Source organism: Tachyglossus aculeatus, chromosome 8 (genome assembly GCF_015852505.1).
Source record: "Tachyglossus aculeatus isolate mTacAcu1 chromosome 8, mTacAcu1.pri, whole genome shotgun sequence".
In the NCBI taxonomy this organism is placed as follows: domain Eukaryota; kingdom Metazoa; phylum Chordata; class Mammalia; order Monotremata; family Tachyglossidae; genus Tachyglossus; species Tachyglossus aculeatus.
The window spans coordinates 25,602,725-25,619,512 of NC_052073.1; the positions used below are offsets into that span (position 1 = coordinate 25,602,725).

General features: G+C 42.2%; 1 protein-coding gene across 1 annotated transcript in view; it reads right to left on the minus strand.

Annotated features, from left to right (window-relative positions):
* The window catches only part of TOP1 (DNA topoisomerase I), a 77,774-nt gene that overhangs the window by 18,468 nt on the left and 42,518 nt on the right, over window positions 1–16,788 (minus strand). Inside the window, exons 4-9 of the mRNA XM_038750181.1 lie at window positions 15,366–15,492; window positions 14,704–14,759; window positions 9,599–9,694; window positions 9,054–9,129; window positions 7,057–7,157; window positions 1,694–1,809 (exon numbers count right to left, since the gene is read on the minus strand). Coding sequence (XP_038606109.1) covers window positions 1,694–1,809; window positions 7,057–7,157; window positions 9,054–9,129; window positions 9,599–9,694; window positions 14,704–14,759; window positions 15,366–15,492 — 572 coding nt within the window. The remainder of the gene's footprint in view (window positions 1–1,693; window positions 1,810–7,056; window positions 7,158–9,053; window positions 9,130–9,598; window positions 9,695–14,703; window positions 14,760–15,365; window positions 15,493–16,788) is intronic.

The window sequence follows — 16,788 nt, forward strand, 5'->3', positions numbered from 1 at the left end:
AGAGGCAGAAAAGGGTATTGAGTTTCTTCCCCGTCTCCAGTAAACTCACTTTAAAGAGCTAGTCACAGCTCACTGCAACCTGGCTGTGCGCGGCTGATATGACTATTCCCAGCAATGATAGCATTTTAAGGAACACGACAAGCTCCGGGGAGAGGAAGCTGCTGAGTCAGAGCTGAAAATTCAATGCCACTTAAGCATCAGCTCACACAGTTGCTGCCATCTGAGCCCTCCCTGCTCTGGTGGGTTCTTGCTTGTCTTTTAGACAACAGTCAACTACTTTCCTACCAACAGATTGCTCTCGATGCACGCAGCAGAATATTCAACTAGCCTGCTCTTGGGAGGGGCCTAGTGAGAACCCTAGATTTGAGGCCGACAGAGTTCTCACATATGAAAGGAGCAATTGTGGAGCTGATGGAGCTGGTACTTACTATTCAGGGCCCTGAACATTACTAATTTTGCAATCAAGCTATCTCTGAATCGCTGGCCACTCAAACGCTCATTTTCGGGGGTGGGAAATGGGACGACTAAAAATGATCCTCAAGGGGCAAAAAGCAATTTTAACATTCCTAGCAGAATCTAGTGATTGTTGCCTCCGCTAGTACTCAAGATCTAAGCAGAAGTTGCCAGATCTTTATTGCTTAGATTTACGCATGTGAAGTGAGCATCTTGAAGGACAATCTCTAAATAAATAAGACTACCTGCTGATATTACTGATTTCTCAATTAGGCATATTCTCCTGACCTTCAGGAAAAGACAGAACCTTTCTGAGATTAAAAACCAGCCAGGAACTCTCCTGTTCCATATCACTTATGAGTATGCTATAGTGTGATTATTAAAAACACATATCACCCAAGTTTGGTTTGGAAAATTCACCCCCACCCACAGAAGAGACAGAACATCATGGCATATGCCGTAAAAAGACTAAGAATGAAGCTTGACAGTGGCAGGATCAATACAATAATAATAATGATGGCATTTGTTAAGCGCTTAGTAAAACAGCTTCTTCACGTTAATGGCAGCCTTACAGATATCATTACCGCATGCAGTTAGAAAATACGAATAGATTCGAGAACGGATAGGATAAGTGCATGGAGGAAAAGGTTAAAATAGGTTGTTGGACTGAAAAATGGAGAATGTTAGCTTTTGCAAGAAGGAAATATTCTGTGGTGGACTGGTTCATAAAGGGAGGGAAGCAGTGTGGTCTAGTGGATAGACGGGCCCGGAAGTCAGAGGACCTGGGCTCTAATCCCGGTTCCACCACTTGTGTGGCCTTGGGCAAGTCAAATCACTTCTCAGTGCTTCAGTTACCTCATCTGTAAAATGGGGATTAAATCCTACTCCCTTCTACCACAAATCCCATGTGGAACAGGGATTGTGTCCACCTGGTTAACTTGTACCCATCCCAGGGCTTAATACAGTGCCTAGCACATAATAACGCTTAATAAGTACCATTAAAAAAAAATAAAGGAAGGGAAAACTGCTTCTACTTTAATATTTAAACAAAGCAGCCACATTAATTTCACTTTTGTCCCCAAAACCCAGGTGAAAAAACATGCCATGCTGCTTCTACTATAATAATCAAACACTAAATTAAAATTCTACAGTGTTCTGTCTTTATTTCTTCCCCTAAAAGAAGGAAATCCTGAAAATGATCTTCCAGACCTAAGCTCCGCTGTAAGTTCGAATAACTCACCATCATAGTAAAACTTGACATTTTCAGGCAGGGGTTCGTATGGTGGTGCAAACACAGGGCCTTTGTGTTCAAGGAATTTCCATTTGATGCCTTCAGGGTAACGCTCTTCCTCCCACCTTAAAAACAAAGGAGGAAAGACAGTTATGTTAGCCATCACTTTATTATTACTATTACTTTTGTTTAAGCACTGACTGAATGAATGAGTGAATGAATCTCTCCCAGCACTTAGAACAGTGCTTGACAATCGTATTTATTGAGCGCTTACTGTGTGCACAGCATGATACTAAGTGCTTGGGAAGTACAAATCGACAACAGATAGAGACAGTCCCTACCCAACAACGGGCTCACAGTCTAGAAGGGGGAGACAGACAATGAGACAGAACATGTAGACAGGTGTCAAAACCATCAGAATATCATCATCATCATCAATCGTATTTATTGAGCGCTTACTATGTGCAGAGCACTGTACTAAGCGCTTGGGAAGTACAAATTGGCAACATAGAGAGACAGTCCCTACCCAACAGTGGGCTCACAGTCTAAAAGGGGGAGACAGAGAACAAAACCAAACATACTAACAAAATAAAATAAATAGGATATGTACAAATAAAATAAATAGAGTAAAAAATATGTACAAACATACATATGTTTGTATATACATATTTGTTTGTATATACATATACACAGAATATATAGAATTATAGCTATATGCACATCATTAACAAAATAGAATAGTAAATATGTACAAGTAAAATAAATAGAATTATAGCTATATGCGCATCATTAACAAAATAAAGAGATGCAAGTTAAATCAGGCTGCCCCACATGGGGCTCACACCCTAACAAGGGGTAGTAGGATTTTGCAGGTGAGAAAACTAAAGCCCAGAGAAGTGAAGTGACTTGCCCAAGGTCATGCAGCAAGCAACAGCCAGAAATGGGGTTAGGACTCAGGTTCTCTGACTTCCAGGATCATACTTTCCACTAACCCATGCTGTTCCTCTTCTTGCTTAGATTAGCACTCTCAAACCAAAGAAAAATCTAGCACTCATGGCAAAAAAGCAAACAGGACAAAGGAAAGCCTCTCTTTGGAGTAAAAGAATCCCCCCAAAAATCAGTATGGCTGTGATTTAATCAAAGGAATCTACAGAAATTACAAGCCAGTGAATCAAATACTCCTGACACTAGCAACTCACTTCTGTTTTTTTCCATCAAGGAAGTAGAAATTTCTCTTCCCACACCAAAATTATAATAATAATTATGGTGTTTAAGTGCTTATTAGGTGCCAAGCACTGTACTAAGTGGTAGGGGGATACAACGCAATCAGATCAGACAGTCCCTGGCCCACATGGGGTTCACAATCTAAATCTAAAGAATAATGATGGTATTTGTTAAGTGCTTACTGTGCAACCGCTTAAGCGATAGGGGGGATATAAGGTGATCAGGTGATCACCTGTATATATGTATATATGTTTGTACATATTTTTTATTCTATTTATTTATTTATTTAACTTGTACATATCTATTCTATTTATTTTATGAATATGTTTGGTTTTGTTCTCTGTCTCCCCCTTCTAGACCGTGAGCCCACTGTTGGGTAGGGACTGTCTCTATATGTCGCCAACTTGTACTTCCCAAGCGCTTAGTACAGTGCTCTGCACACAGTAAGCGCTCAATAAATACAACTGATTGATTGATCAGGTTGTCCCACGTGGGGCTCACAGTTTTAATCCCCATTTTACAGATGAGGTAACTGATGCACACAGAAGTTAAGTGATTGGCCCAAAATCACACACCTGACAAGTGGCGGAGTTGGGATTAGAACCTATGACCTCTGCCTCCCAAGCCCGTGCTCTTTCCACTGAGCCATGCTGCTTCGAGGGAGAACAGGCAAATAATAATAATAATAATAAATAGTGGTATTTGTTAAGTGCTTACTAAGTGCTGGGGTGGACACAGGCAAATCAGGTTGGAAATAGTCCCTGTTTCTCATGGGGCTCACAGTCTCAATCCACCCTTTACAGATGAGATAAACTGAGGCCCAGCGAAGTGAAGTGACTCACCCAGGGTCACACAGCAAACAGGTAGGAGAGCAAGGATCATAAGCCATGACCTTCTGTTTCCCAGGCCCATACTTTATAGGGGCAGCAGTTCAAACAGTACTAGCTCATAAATTCTCAACCAATCCCGCTGAAGGATTGGTAGCTCTGTCACCCCATCCCCGGACAGACGGACATTCCCCAGGTCCTAACTTGGGACCACCAGGATCCCTGGACAGAGGGTGGGGGGTTGGGAGAAGGGGCACTGACCCGCTGCCCCATGTACTATTTTAGAGATCAGAGAAATCAGGCACAGTTAAATTATTTGCCCAAGATTACCCAACAGGCAGACTCCCAAAATTATAATAATAATAATAGTAATGGAATTTGAGTGCTTACTATGTGCCAAGCACTGTACTAAGCGCTGGGGGGAGTACAAGGCAATCAAGTTGTCCCACATGGGGCTCACAATCTTAATCCCCATTTTACAGATGAGGTAAGTGAGGCACAGAGAAGTTACGTGACTTGCCCAAAATCACACAGCTGACAAGTGGCGGAGCTGGGATTAGAACCCATGACCTCTGACTTTCAAGCACGGGCTTTTTCCACTGAGCCACGCTGCTTCTCTGCATATCACTTCCCTACCACCCTTTTCCTTCAGTAAAAAATAAAAGGGCCCCTTTTTTACTAGTTTCCACTGCTCCTTCAAAATGAAAAGTTAGACTGAAATACTAGAGCTCCTAAGGTTTACCGCTGTTAAATTCAATGCAGTTTTCAAGTTCTGCATAGACGATTTTAACAAAATATTACATTTCAGATATCAGACACTTGAAGGTATGAGCTGGATGTCAATGATTCCGGACATGGAGTCATCTATACCTTTAAGGAAATTTCCCTACATATAAAGCCCCAGAAAAGAGGGGAAAGAAAATATGGCTGAAAGAGAAGAAAGGAAAGAATAAGAGAGGAAGGATTATTGTTATTTTTTAAAATGGGAAACCTGAGACTCCTTTGCAAATTCGTGCAGTCAGAAAGGGAGATCAGTCAGATTATCCCAAACCACCCCTACATCATAAGCTTCTACTTTTTTGAGCTTTACTCAGACAACTCCTTTCCTTTCACGACTACCTATACTTCAATAAATATGCAATTAAAGCAGGAGAATGAGAATAGAATTTTCTCCTGTAAAAAGGCTCTTGTCAAAGGATCAATGGTTTCCTTGTGAAAATGAAATACGGTTTTCACTTTCTACTTCTATAAAAGGACATCTATTTTGCTCAGACACATTCGTGTATTCCCTCTCAAAACTAAAACCTATGTCTCCCTTACAAAACATTTCAAGACCAGAGAACATGTTCTTTTCTCCTGAAGCCCCTGATTCCTGGCTTTGGCCAAGTATCGCTTACAGTTAATTTCACAAAAGATCATCAGAAAGGTGAGCAGGCAGAGATATACTTCCAGGGATGGAGAAAAACAGGAAAAAGGAGGAGAAAACAGAACTTGAACATATGTATTTCACAGTAAGTGGAAATGCAAGTCACCTAAGAAGCACAAATGCAAAGCCTCCAGGGAGACAACCATAGGGAAGGAACAGCGGTAATGAAAAACAAAACCCTCAACATATTACGTACAAAGATTTGTGGTACCTCATCATGTAGAACAGAGATTTGTAATCATTGAGTATTTCAGCAAATAACTGCTATACTGCCAAAGGAGTTTCATTTCTTAAACAAGTCTTAGGAACTTGAGTCTTTATTTCACGAAATTCCTCTTTTAAAAGGGTGTGTGTGGGAGGGGGAGAAAAACTGGTATTCCATTACTCAGTAATCAGTCACATTTATTAGTCAAATGATTACACCCCCCCCGCCCCCCCCCCCCCCCCCCACCCCATCCCTGGAGCATTTAAAAATAAACAAAAAACCAAGAGTCTATAGCTCACTAAGTAGGCTCCCACATTGGTAAAATGATCACTTCACTGCTAATGCTGCATGTATGGTTTTGGGCTGAGTGAATGAATTAACTCCCCTATAGTAAAAATTACGTACCTTCGCTTTCTAAAAAAAAAAAAGACACCATTAAGAGGATGCTAAATACACTGCCCCAGTACAAACACAACGTAGGCAGTATTTCACTAATGATGAAAAAGTGAATGCACTTCTTAGAGTGCTTAATTTACTACCATAAAATCAACATGCATTGAGAGAACTGAGCTTAACTGGATTCCTCTGGAGACAATCCTGGTTAATCAAAAAAGAGTTTTTGATGATACATGGTAATGAATTTAGAGAGCTACCAGTCAACCTGCTGGAAAGAGATTTAGAATTGCTGTTGACTTTTTTTTTTTTTAAATCACCAGTCCAATATGGAACTGCAGCCAAAAAAGGCTCAAAAACGGGTTTCCTTTTCATACCCACTGCAACTCTAGAGCCAAAAAGCCCACATTTGGCTATTTCCTCTATTTACTGAGCACAGATAACAAGTCCAACACATAAACCCTCAAAATAAAACACCAATTTCCTCTTTGAAACTGCACACAATGACTCAGTATGAAAGAAGGGTTTTGGAATATTTGGCCTGGAATATACATTCAAGAGGAGCAGTGTGGCATAGCGGAGAGAGCACAGGTCTGGGAGATAGAAGGACCTGGGTTCTAGTCCCATCTCTGCCACTTGTCTGCTGTGTGACCTTGGGCAAGTCACTTCACTTCTCTGTGCCTCAGTTACCTCATCTGTAAAATGGGGATTAAGACTGCAAGCCCACTGCAGGACAGGTACTGTGTCCAACCTGATTACCTAGTATCTACCCCAGCATTTCTGGCCCTGTATGAGTGCAAAGGAGATTATTTTTCTGCCACTTTTCTAGCAAAGAAGAAATCTCTGGATAGTGGAATGAATGTCCAAAATAATTTAAGTGATGTTGTTTTTTTTCCAGTGGTTTGGTTTCTATTAGTATTGTAATTATTGTATTTGTTAAGTGCTATGTTCATTCATTCAATTGTATTTATTGAGTGCTTACTGTGTGCACAGCACTGTACTAAGAGCTTGGGAGAGTACAATAGAACAGACACATTCCTGCCCATAATGAGTTCATAGTCTAGAGGGAGAGACAGAAATTAATATTAAAAAATGAATAAATAGATAAACAAACCGTGCCCAGCACTGTTCTCAACACTGGGGCAGATCTGAGATCAGGTCAGAAACAGTCCCTGAACCCCATGGGGGGGTTCATAGTGTAAGTAGGAGAGAGAACAGATATTGGATCCCCATTTTACAGATGAGGAATGAGGTACTGGAGCAAACCCTCAAGTTTTAATCTGAATTACGAAGTTACCATTTCCATTTTTGTTCCTCTTCTTTCTTCTGTTTCTTTCTCTTGTTGTCTGTTTCAGGCATCTTCTTATCTTTATTCTTGGGTTTCTTGGCTTTATTGTCCTATGGAAAGGTGAGAAAGGACAGAACTTGAACACATTTGTCTGGAGAACATTAAAGAAGCTGGCAGGGTTAGAATGGGTTGTTATGGTAAATGGATTCATATCAACCATGGTATGTATGGAGAGGAAGAGAGGGAACCTATATTTTCCCATCTCTTCCTCTATTGCAGACCTCTTTACTTCTCTTGTCAAGCACGTCTTTCTTCCAGTCAGTTAATATAAAGTGCTCAGTGTAAATGGTCTGGGGCTACTTGTAACCTAGAGCTAAATATTTGGTTTAAATGGAGAAGACAGTCTCAGCAGCTTCAGGGTGATTCCTTCAGCTGGAGTTTGCTTCTTATACATTTTCTAAACATTTAGTTGATGCATTGATAAAAGCAGGCATTGAAATAGCACTGCTGCCTCATCCCAACCCCTCTAAAAAAACAAAAGAAAAAGAAAAAAAAATCCTTATTCCTTCAGTCTTCTCTTACTTTACAAGTGATGTTTCAAACCACTGTGACCTCTATCATACATTAAAAAAAAAAAAAAGCACCCACCCAAACTGCAACCCCCCCTAAAAAAAGGCTGACTACAGTAGAATAGTGAAATGTGAATCACATTTAAATAATGGAAACTCAGCAAAAGTGAACAAGTAGATAAAACCTGGAACAAGCAGCTTATCAAGTTGGGAGTTTGGCTCGGCAAAGGAATGAAGACATGCAGTGTTGAAAATAGGGGAGGGAGAGGCTTTGGCTCAAAATCCTCCAGACACAATCATATCGAACAGCTGCTTCCACCATCTATCCTGGGGTTGGCAGCACAGCACTCATGAAGCCCCATTAATATAAATTCCAAGCATGCTGTTAGATCTCTTTGGGTGAGTGCTTGCTATTAAACTACTGAACATGACTTCTAGGAATCATGGGGACAGAGGACCATGCTGGGGCTGGCTGGGCCACTCGGGGGCAGAACTCTCAGGCTTGTAATAAAATCATCTTGGCCCTTGAAAAAACGGATTAAAAAAAATTAACCTTGTCAATTTATCTTGAGGTTGAAGAACAGCAAAGGGGAGGGGAGGAAGGGAACTTAACTTCAGGCAGACTCGTTTGGAAGACTATGCAACCATTTGAAGAGAAAACAAATTAAAGCACATAAAGGGGAATTTCTTTTCAAGTGCAAGCCCGCCTCCATACTTCCTGACTCAGAAATGTCTGGCTGCTTAATAACCTTCAGGGCTCAGATGGGAAAATCCACAACTGGAGAATCACAGAGTGATTCCCTGACCTCTCCTGAGAAGCCTCAACCTACGCTTAATGACGTAACAGGGTCATTTAAAGTGTCTGTCCACTATATGACTTCCAAGAGAGGCAAAAGCCAAATGTCTTCCCCCGCCGCCCTATACATGTTTCACCTAAGCCCTCTTCATCCTCCCTATCTCCAGTAGAAAGGTTATCTTTTTTTTTTTTTCCTGGACCAAGCAGTACCCATCAAATTGAAAGGAGTTCAGAACACTGAGGGAAAAAGCAGCACTCTCAACTACGGTGCAAACTACTCTCTTTCAGTCAATCAATTACATTTACTGAGCACTGACTGTGCAGAGCACTGCACTAAGCGCTTGGGTGAGTACAATATAACAGTCTTTCAGAGAGACATGGACTGTGTAATTCCCACCTGTGCATTTTCTCCCAGCACTTAGTACAGTGCTCAGCACACAGCAAGGGCTTAAAACAATGACTACTACCTATGAAGAAAGTGTAGCCATTGATGCCCAGGAATCATCATTGCAACCATTAAAGATACTTCATAGGCTCCTTTTAAGCAAACCAGCAGTCCAAATCCTTTTATCTGATTCTCAACCTGAGAGTCTTGAATCTGCTTCCTGGCAATTAGCCAGAGTACCCATCTCCCAGCTTACCTCTTCTACCTCTGGTTTTCGCTTCTTGACTTTTTTGATATCTTCTGTTTTAATTTTTTTGGGCTTAAAATCAACACTGGAGGAAAAAGAAAAAAAAAAGCCACTTAAACTTATCATCCGCAGGAAAAGGAATTCTAAAATCTGAGGTCTAGAAGTGGGGCCCCTCGCATCTGCTCTGCCCGCAACAGAACATATCAAAACACCAAAAACAATCTCGCTGAGGGGACGGCAGGGATGACTACGTCATCAATCAATCGATCACACTGACTGGACATCTGCTCTGTACTGAGCTCTTAGGAGCTTACAAATCTATGCACACCATCAAACCGTCTTCCCCAGAAACCCTCCCACATTGCCACCAATATGCACACCCATCCTGTTACGTACCCAAGTGGAAAAGCCCCTCCAGAAAGATTTTACAGAAATACAAGTAACAGCAAGTCTGCTGAGGAGACAATTTAAGACTGTCTGTAAACGAGTAGATGGCTCTCTAAGTATTTCCCATTTCCCTGATTGAGGGAAACGAAACAGACAAAAATACTCACTCATCATCTTCTCGAGGTCTTTTTAAAGGCTTAGCATCTTCTTTGGGAGGTGCAAAGTACCCATCGTCATCTGGTTCATCTTTAATACGAAGTGGACTGGGGAGAGGAAATTAGCCGGTTTAGGAACAAATGTGAGAAACACTCCAAACTGGAGTGGGGCTGATCCCGCTAAGTGAAGACCGTCACTTTTTGCTCTGATGTCTGCTACTTTCAGTTCTCCAATTTGATATTTTACATACACACACAAGCGAATGACAATAATCTGCAGTTTTCCAGTTAAAAAGAGTAATACAACACTATACTACCCTCCTATTTAAGACTTGGGGGTGGGGGGGGTCAAGTTAAGAGATCCAATTAGGATTCTTTCTTCTTCACTCATCATTTCAAATAACAACATCTTGGAAATCTTAACTGAAATAGCACGCGTGTTAGTCAAGCCACATGGTATAAAGCCTGCTTTTTCTGTTGCCCTGCTTCTGCAGTTCTGGAAGTCCTAGTTCACAGAGAAGCACAGTGAGGCCTTTTTTCATGGGGGCCATTTTCCTTACTGACCAACTTCCTCCCAAGTTAAAATGTCATTTGAACTGAAATTGCTATCTGTACCAAAATCTTTAAGCATGCCTCCTCCGCTGCAGGGAACACCTCATCCTCACCTCACAACTCCTACCCAGAGAGGCAGGCAATACAGGAGTTCATTATTCTCCCCTCATTTATGCAGAAACCCCAAGCTTACAAGCGACTAATTTTCAGAAATAAGGATCACTGTCACCCTTACATCTGGATTTGCACCTTGTATTCTTCCCTTCCTCAGCCCCATTGCACTAATTTATTTATATTTCTAATTTATTTATATTAATGTCCATCTCCCCCTCTAGATGTAAGCTCAGTATGGGGAGCGAACGTGTCTACCAACTCTGTTATCTTGTAGTCGCCCAAGTGTTTAGTACAGTCCTCAGCATACAGTAAGCATTCAAAAAACAGGATTGATTGGGAGTTAGAAGTATAGAAGAGTTACTTTTCTTGTTAAATTATTCTTAGTTACAGTTATTTATTAAGGGTTTAATATGTGCCAAGCAGTTTACTAAGATGGATAACAGATAATCAGATCAAAAAACACACCTTGCCCCACAAGGAAGAGAAGGTATTTTATTCCTATTTTACAGGTGAGGAAACTGGAGCCAAGGGAAGTTAAGTGACTAGCCCAAGGGCACACAGCAGGCAAGGAGAAGAGCCAGGAACAGAACCCAGATCCCATAAAGGACAGAGACTATGTCTGACCCAATTATCTTATATCAATCACAGTGTTTAGCACAGTATTTGGGCTTGTAAGCACTTACCAAAATACCAAATTATTACACAAATACCATGAAAGCTCCATTTTCTTTCCACTAGGCTACACCTTCTCCCTCTTCCCAAGTATCAAGACTTACAGTCGTTTCTGTATGAAAACTAAATTCACTGCATCCAAAATGAATCCTGGCATTTATGGAGCCAGATCAGAAACTGGCAGCAAGTTAATTCCCCACCCTAGTTCAAATTTTTTAATGCTGTTAAGCGCTTAATATGTGCCGGGCACCGTAATAAGCACTGGGGTAGATACAAGCTGATCAGGTTGGATACACTCCAAGTCCCACATGGGGCTCACAGTCTTAATTCCCATTTTACAGGGAACTGAGTCACAGAGAAATGAAGTGACTCACCCACGTCCTAGAGCAGACAAGTGATGTGGCCATGATGAGAACCCTGGTCCTTTAACTCCACAGGCCTGTGCACTTTTACCAGTTTACACTGCTTCTCCAAATGAAAAACTCATACCCATCTTCCAAGTATACATTAGGCCTCCATTTAAACACTGGCAACATTAAGAATGTGGCTGGATACTGACAACTGCCCTGAAGCAACTTGGTAATTATACAGTCCACCAGGAGAACAATGATGGTATTTGTTAAGCGCTTATTATGCCCTTACTGTTCTAAGCGCTGGGAGAGATATACAAGGTAATCAGGTTATCCCAGGTGGGGCTCACCTGGCTTAATGTCTTAATCCCCATTTTACAGATTAGAACCCATGACTTGCCCAAAGTCACACAGCTGACAGTAATAATATTATTATTATTATGGTATTTGTTAAGCATTTACTATGTGCCAAGTACTGCTCTAAGGACTGAGACACAAGGTTTATCAGGTTGTCCACGGTGAGGCTCACCGTCTTAATCACCATTTTACAGATGAGGTAAAGGAGGCACAGAGAAGGTAAATGACTTGCCCAGAGTCAAGCGGCTGACAAGTGGCGGGGACAGGTTTAGAACCCATGACCTCTGATTCCCAAGCCTGTGTTCTTGCCACAAAGTCACACAACTTCTCTACAACAGTCTATTCAATCAATCAATCGTATTTATTGAGCGCTTACTGTGTGCAGGGCACTGTACTAAGTGCTTGGGAAGTACAAGTTGGCAACATATAGAGACAGTCCCTACCCAACAGTGGGCTCACAGTCTAAAAGAAAAATGTCCTCAGATCCAGTCTGGGGAGGGGGCCAGATTTTTTTTTTTATGGCATTTATTAGGTGCTTACTATGTGCAAAGCACTGTTCTAAGCGCTGGGGAGGTCACAAGGTGATCAGGTTGTCCCACAGGGGGAATCACAATCTTAATCCCCATTTTACAGATGAGGGAACTGAGGCACAGAGAAGTTAAGTGACTTGCCCAAAGTCACACAGCTGACAAGTGGTGGAGCCGGGATTTGAACCTATGACCTCTGACTCCGAAGCCCGTGCTCTTTCCACTGAGCCACGTTCCCCTCCTGTCATTCCCAGCTTTCCCCTGAGAAGCACACTCAACGGCTGTCTTTACCACATTCAACTCGGGAAAACCCCACGCTAAGACCGTTGCATCTTAGGACACGTTGATTTTCATTCTGTCTAGCCTGAAGTCTATTAATTGGAGTGGGTTCCAAGCACCAGGCTGTCTTGTCGCCACTGGACCTGTTGTAGCTGGGAACCTAGGGCAGGCTTTGGAGAATCTGAAATAATTAAATCTGAAGTAATTAAAAGGATGGGCACTCCATTCACTTAACCTTAAGATGGGTTTGCGTTCCCCAAGCAACAGTTCTAAGAACCACCTGAAGGGGGCACCTTCCTTCTGCCGCAGAAAGGAATTCCATGCAAACCGCTTATTTTCCCCAAACAAGGGTTTATTTATTTCACTTGTACATATCTATTCTATTTATTTTATTTTGTTAGTACACTTGCTTTTGTTCTCTGTCTCCCCCTTTTAGACTGTGAGCCTACTGTTGGGTAGGGACTGTCTCTATATGTTGCCAACTTGTACTTCCCAAGCGCTTAGTACAGTGCCCTGCACACAGTAAGCGCTCCATAAATACGATTGATTGATTCCCATCTGGAACTTCAAAGGTGAAAACAAGAATTGCATATTTTGGGAAGAAACACTCATCCTGCGCTTTGTCCTAGGCGGCAAAAGCAAACATTTCATCCCTCATTCATTCATTCAATCGTACTTATTGAGCGCTTACTGTGTGCAGAGCACTGTACTAAGCGCTTGGGAAGCCCAAGTTGGCAACATATAGAGACGGTCCCTACCCAACAGTGGGCTCACAGTCTAGAAGGGGGAGACAGACATCGAAACAAAACATATTAACAAAATAAAATAAATATGTACAAATAAAATAAATGGAGTAATAAATACGTACAAACATATATACATATATACAGGTGCTGTGGGGAGGGGAAGGAGGTAAGGCGGGGGGAATGGGGAGGGGGAGGAGGGGGAGAGGTCGGAGGGGGCTCAGTCTGGGAAGGCCTGCTTTGCAAGTCCACACATCAAATACAAGAGCAAACAAGAACTTGGGGAACAATAATGGCAGGGCAAAAAAAGCACTGGGCTGAAATGAAGGTGTCAGAATGCAAAGTGGGGATTGATCTTTAGCTTTTTGGGGCAGACTCCCATATGCTCTCAGCTCTCTTCGCTAACTCCAACCCTAAACCCCTTGGAGAACACTGTAAAACAAAATTGCAATGTTCCGTCATTCGGTTACTAGCCCACCTGAACGTAACACTTCCAAGTGCCTTGGGTGACTAAACTATATTCACAGGGAGAGAGACGGAACTGGAGGAGGACAGGTGGGGAAGGGTGATTTAGGAAAGCAAGGACACGTTTTCAAGTTATTGGCCTTGGCACTGACAAAATACCTTACTTGAAATCCTGGCAATAAAGAGGAGAACTTGGCAGCCAGAGAAGATACCAAAGAGGGCAGCCATTAATCAACTTCAGTTAACAGGCATACACTGTAATATACAGGTGGGTAAATGCAGCACTGAGAGAAGCAGCGTGGCTCAGTGGAAAGAACACGGGCTTTGGAGTCAGAGGTTATGGGTTCAAATCCCCGCTCTGCCAACTGTCAGCTGTGTGACTTTGGGCAAGTCACTTAACTTCTCTATGCCTCAGTTCCCTCATTCGTAAAATGGGGATGAAGACTGTGAGCCCCCCGTGGGACAACTGGATCACCTTGTAACCTCCCCAGTGCTTAGAACAGTGCTTTGCACATAGTAAGCGCTTAATAAATGCCATCATTATTATTATTATTATTATTAAATGCATAAAAACACCTCAAAACATTATTGTAAAATTCCCTCCTTTTAAAGTCAGGCCCATCCCTTTTATTCACTCACAGAATAACCATTAGGAAGACATCCTCCTCTGAATCCCCTAACAAATCGAAATTTGGTAGAACCAAATCTTTGAAAGAGCCCAGAGGGGCGCAGGCAAAGGGGGAGACCTGTCCAAGAGCTTCTTGAGCTGGACATCGGTAAGGGGCTAAAAAGACCCAAAGTAGGTTTTATTACTCATCCCCCAACACCCCGACTCAAATCTCTGTCTGCTTTTCATCCCCCACTCAAAATGGAAGAAAAAAAAAAAAAAAGAGGGGACTGAAGCAGAACTGAGAATGAGCCAGGGTGGTGACCTTGGCTTTCAGCACACATGAAGATCTTTAGTCACTGCCACCAACACGGTAGAGCGGGTCTCCATAGATTCATCTCCTCATCATGGCATTAGGGCAATACAAATCAAGGTAATACACCCTTCTTACCTAGAGAAGCCATTTTCCTTTTCCTTCTTTATTTTAGCATCCCCAGAAGGTCTTCCCTGTAAGATAAAGCAACAAGTTGTCAGAATCTTGAGGACTGATTTATCTTTCCCAGCCTGGTTGCAACTCCCTTTCAGCACCAGCGAACTACTCCCTTTTCTTCCAAAGTTGCCTTTAACAGGCAGTCAACCAAGTTACAATCAACAGCAGATGAAAAGAACAGATTTCCAAGGGTAGCCGTTTCCTTTGCCCCCTAGACTTCTATTCTGAATGTTGCGGCAGCATCCCTCCATCTAGTGAACCGTGTTTTCACCCCTCCAAATCAGCTCTGGTGGGCAGGACTGAGTAGGAAGAAATGTGCAGCCAGATATCATGGCCCTCCTCCTCCTTCTTCCCCGATCTGGTAGTACTCCAACATATTCAGTGAGCGCCAATCTCGTAAAGCAGAACACATCTGTAGGGCTAACAAGGCCATACTTCACACCTCCATTTCCCAATGAGAAGGGAGAAGCGATGGGCAAGGCTGATCTTGAGCCCAGTGAGAAATCGTACATTTCTGCTCGTGAAGAGATGTGGTACTTGGGTAAATTTACAAAGCAACAGATTGCTGACGCCCCTCCCGCAAGTCACTGGAATCCCTCAAATAAATCAATGAACTCCCATACCTTTTCTTCCTTCCTCTTTTCCTTGTCTCTATCTTTATGCTTGTCTTTATGCTTCTCTGAGCTCCCATCTTTGTGTTTGGTCTTCTCCTTCTCTTTGTGTTTCTTCTCCGAGGAATCTTTGTGCTCACTGTGAAACAGATAAGACATCCCAGGTTTAGCTCAAGGAAAGGCTTTGTTCCCATGGTACCTGTCAAAATTAAAACTAAAGGGGCCATAGAAATTTTGGATCACTTAAGGGGAAACGATCCTGGGTGATCCTGGTTAAGTGGGGGGAAGTTGCCAAGCTCTATATTGAAGGGTTGGGTTCTGTTTTTCAGGGCGTTGCCAACTGGAAAAGGAAGAGTTAATAATTGTTAATGTGTTCATGTGCATATGGTCTTTTACTGATAGAAAATTTACAGTGAATCAACTTTACTTTCATACCGTTGATAATTATCTTTAAATCTTTTATTCCCAGGCTGCAGAAGGAACAAGAAAAGGTCTTACTCAACACAAGTTTGGTAGTCTAATACCCATTAACCCAAATATTTTCTCTGAAGGCCTTACTTCCACACCTAGTTCCCCTTAAGGTGATGAGCAATCTAAGCAAGGCACATTTCTTACCACTACCTCGACTTGTGCTTCTTAAAAGGCTGATCATTTTTGCCTGTCTGACAAATACGCGTCAGACCTCTTTTTCAAATACACCAAAAATCAACTGTTTTTATTGAGCGCTTATCCCATATAGGACAGAGACTATGTCTGACCCAATTATCTTATATCAACCAGTGCTTTGCACAGTACTTGGCCCTTAGTAAGTGCTTATTAAAAATACCACATTATTACACTTATTACACTTATTATATTACACTTATTATTATTAATACCATGAAAGCTCCATTTTCTTTCCACTAGGCTACACCTTCTCCGTCTTCCCAAGTATCAAGCCTTACAGCCGTTTCCGTATGAAAACTAAATTCACTGCACCCAAAATGAATCCTGGCATTTATGGAGCCAGATCAGAAACCGGCAGCAAGTTTATTCCCCACCCTAGTTCAAATTTTTTTTAATGCGGTTAAGCGCTTACTATGTGCTGGGCACCATAATAAGCGCTGGGGTAGATACAAGCTGATCAGGTTGGATAGAATCCAAGTCCCACATGGGGCTCACAGTCTGAATTCCCATTTTACAGATGAGGGAACTGAGGCACAGAGAAAGGAAGTGACTTCCCCACATCCTAGAGTAGACGAGTGATGGAGCCAGGATGAGAACCCAAGTCCTCCAACTCCACAGGCCCGTTTACTAGGCCACCTCTCAATAGACAATTACCCAGATCTCACCAAACCTGATATTCCAAGCCTGCACAATTTTCTGTGTTTTATCATCCATGGTCACGAGTGGTATTTCTTTGGTTTTGTAAGTCATGGGGAAGCAGCATGACCCA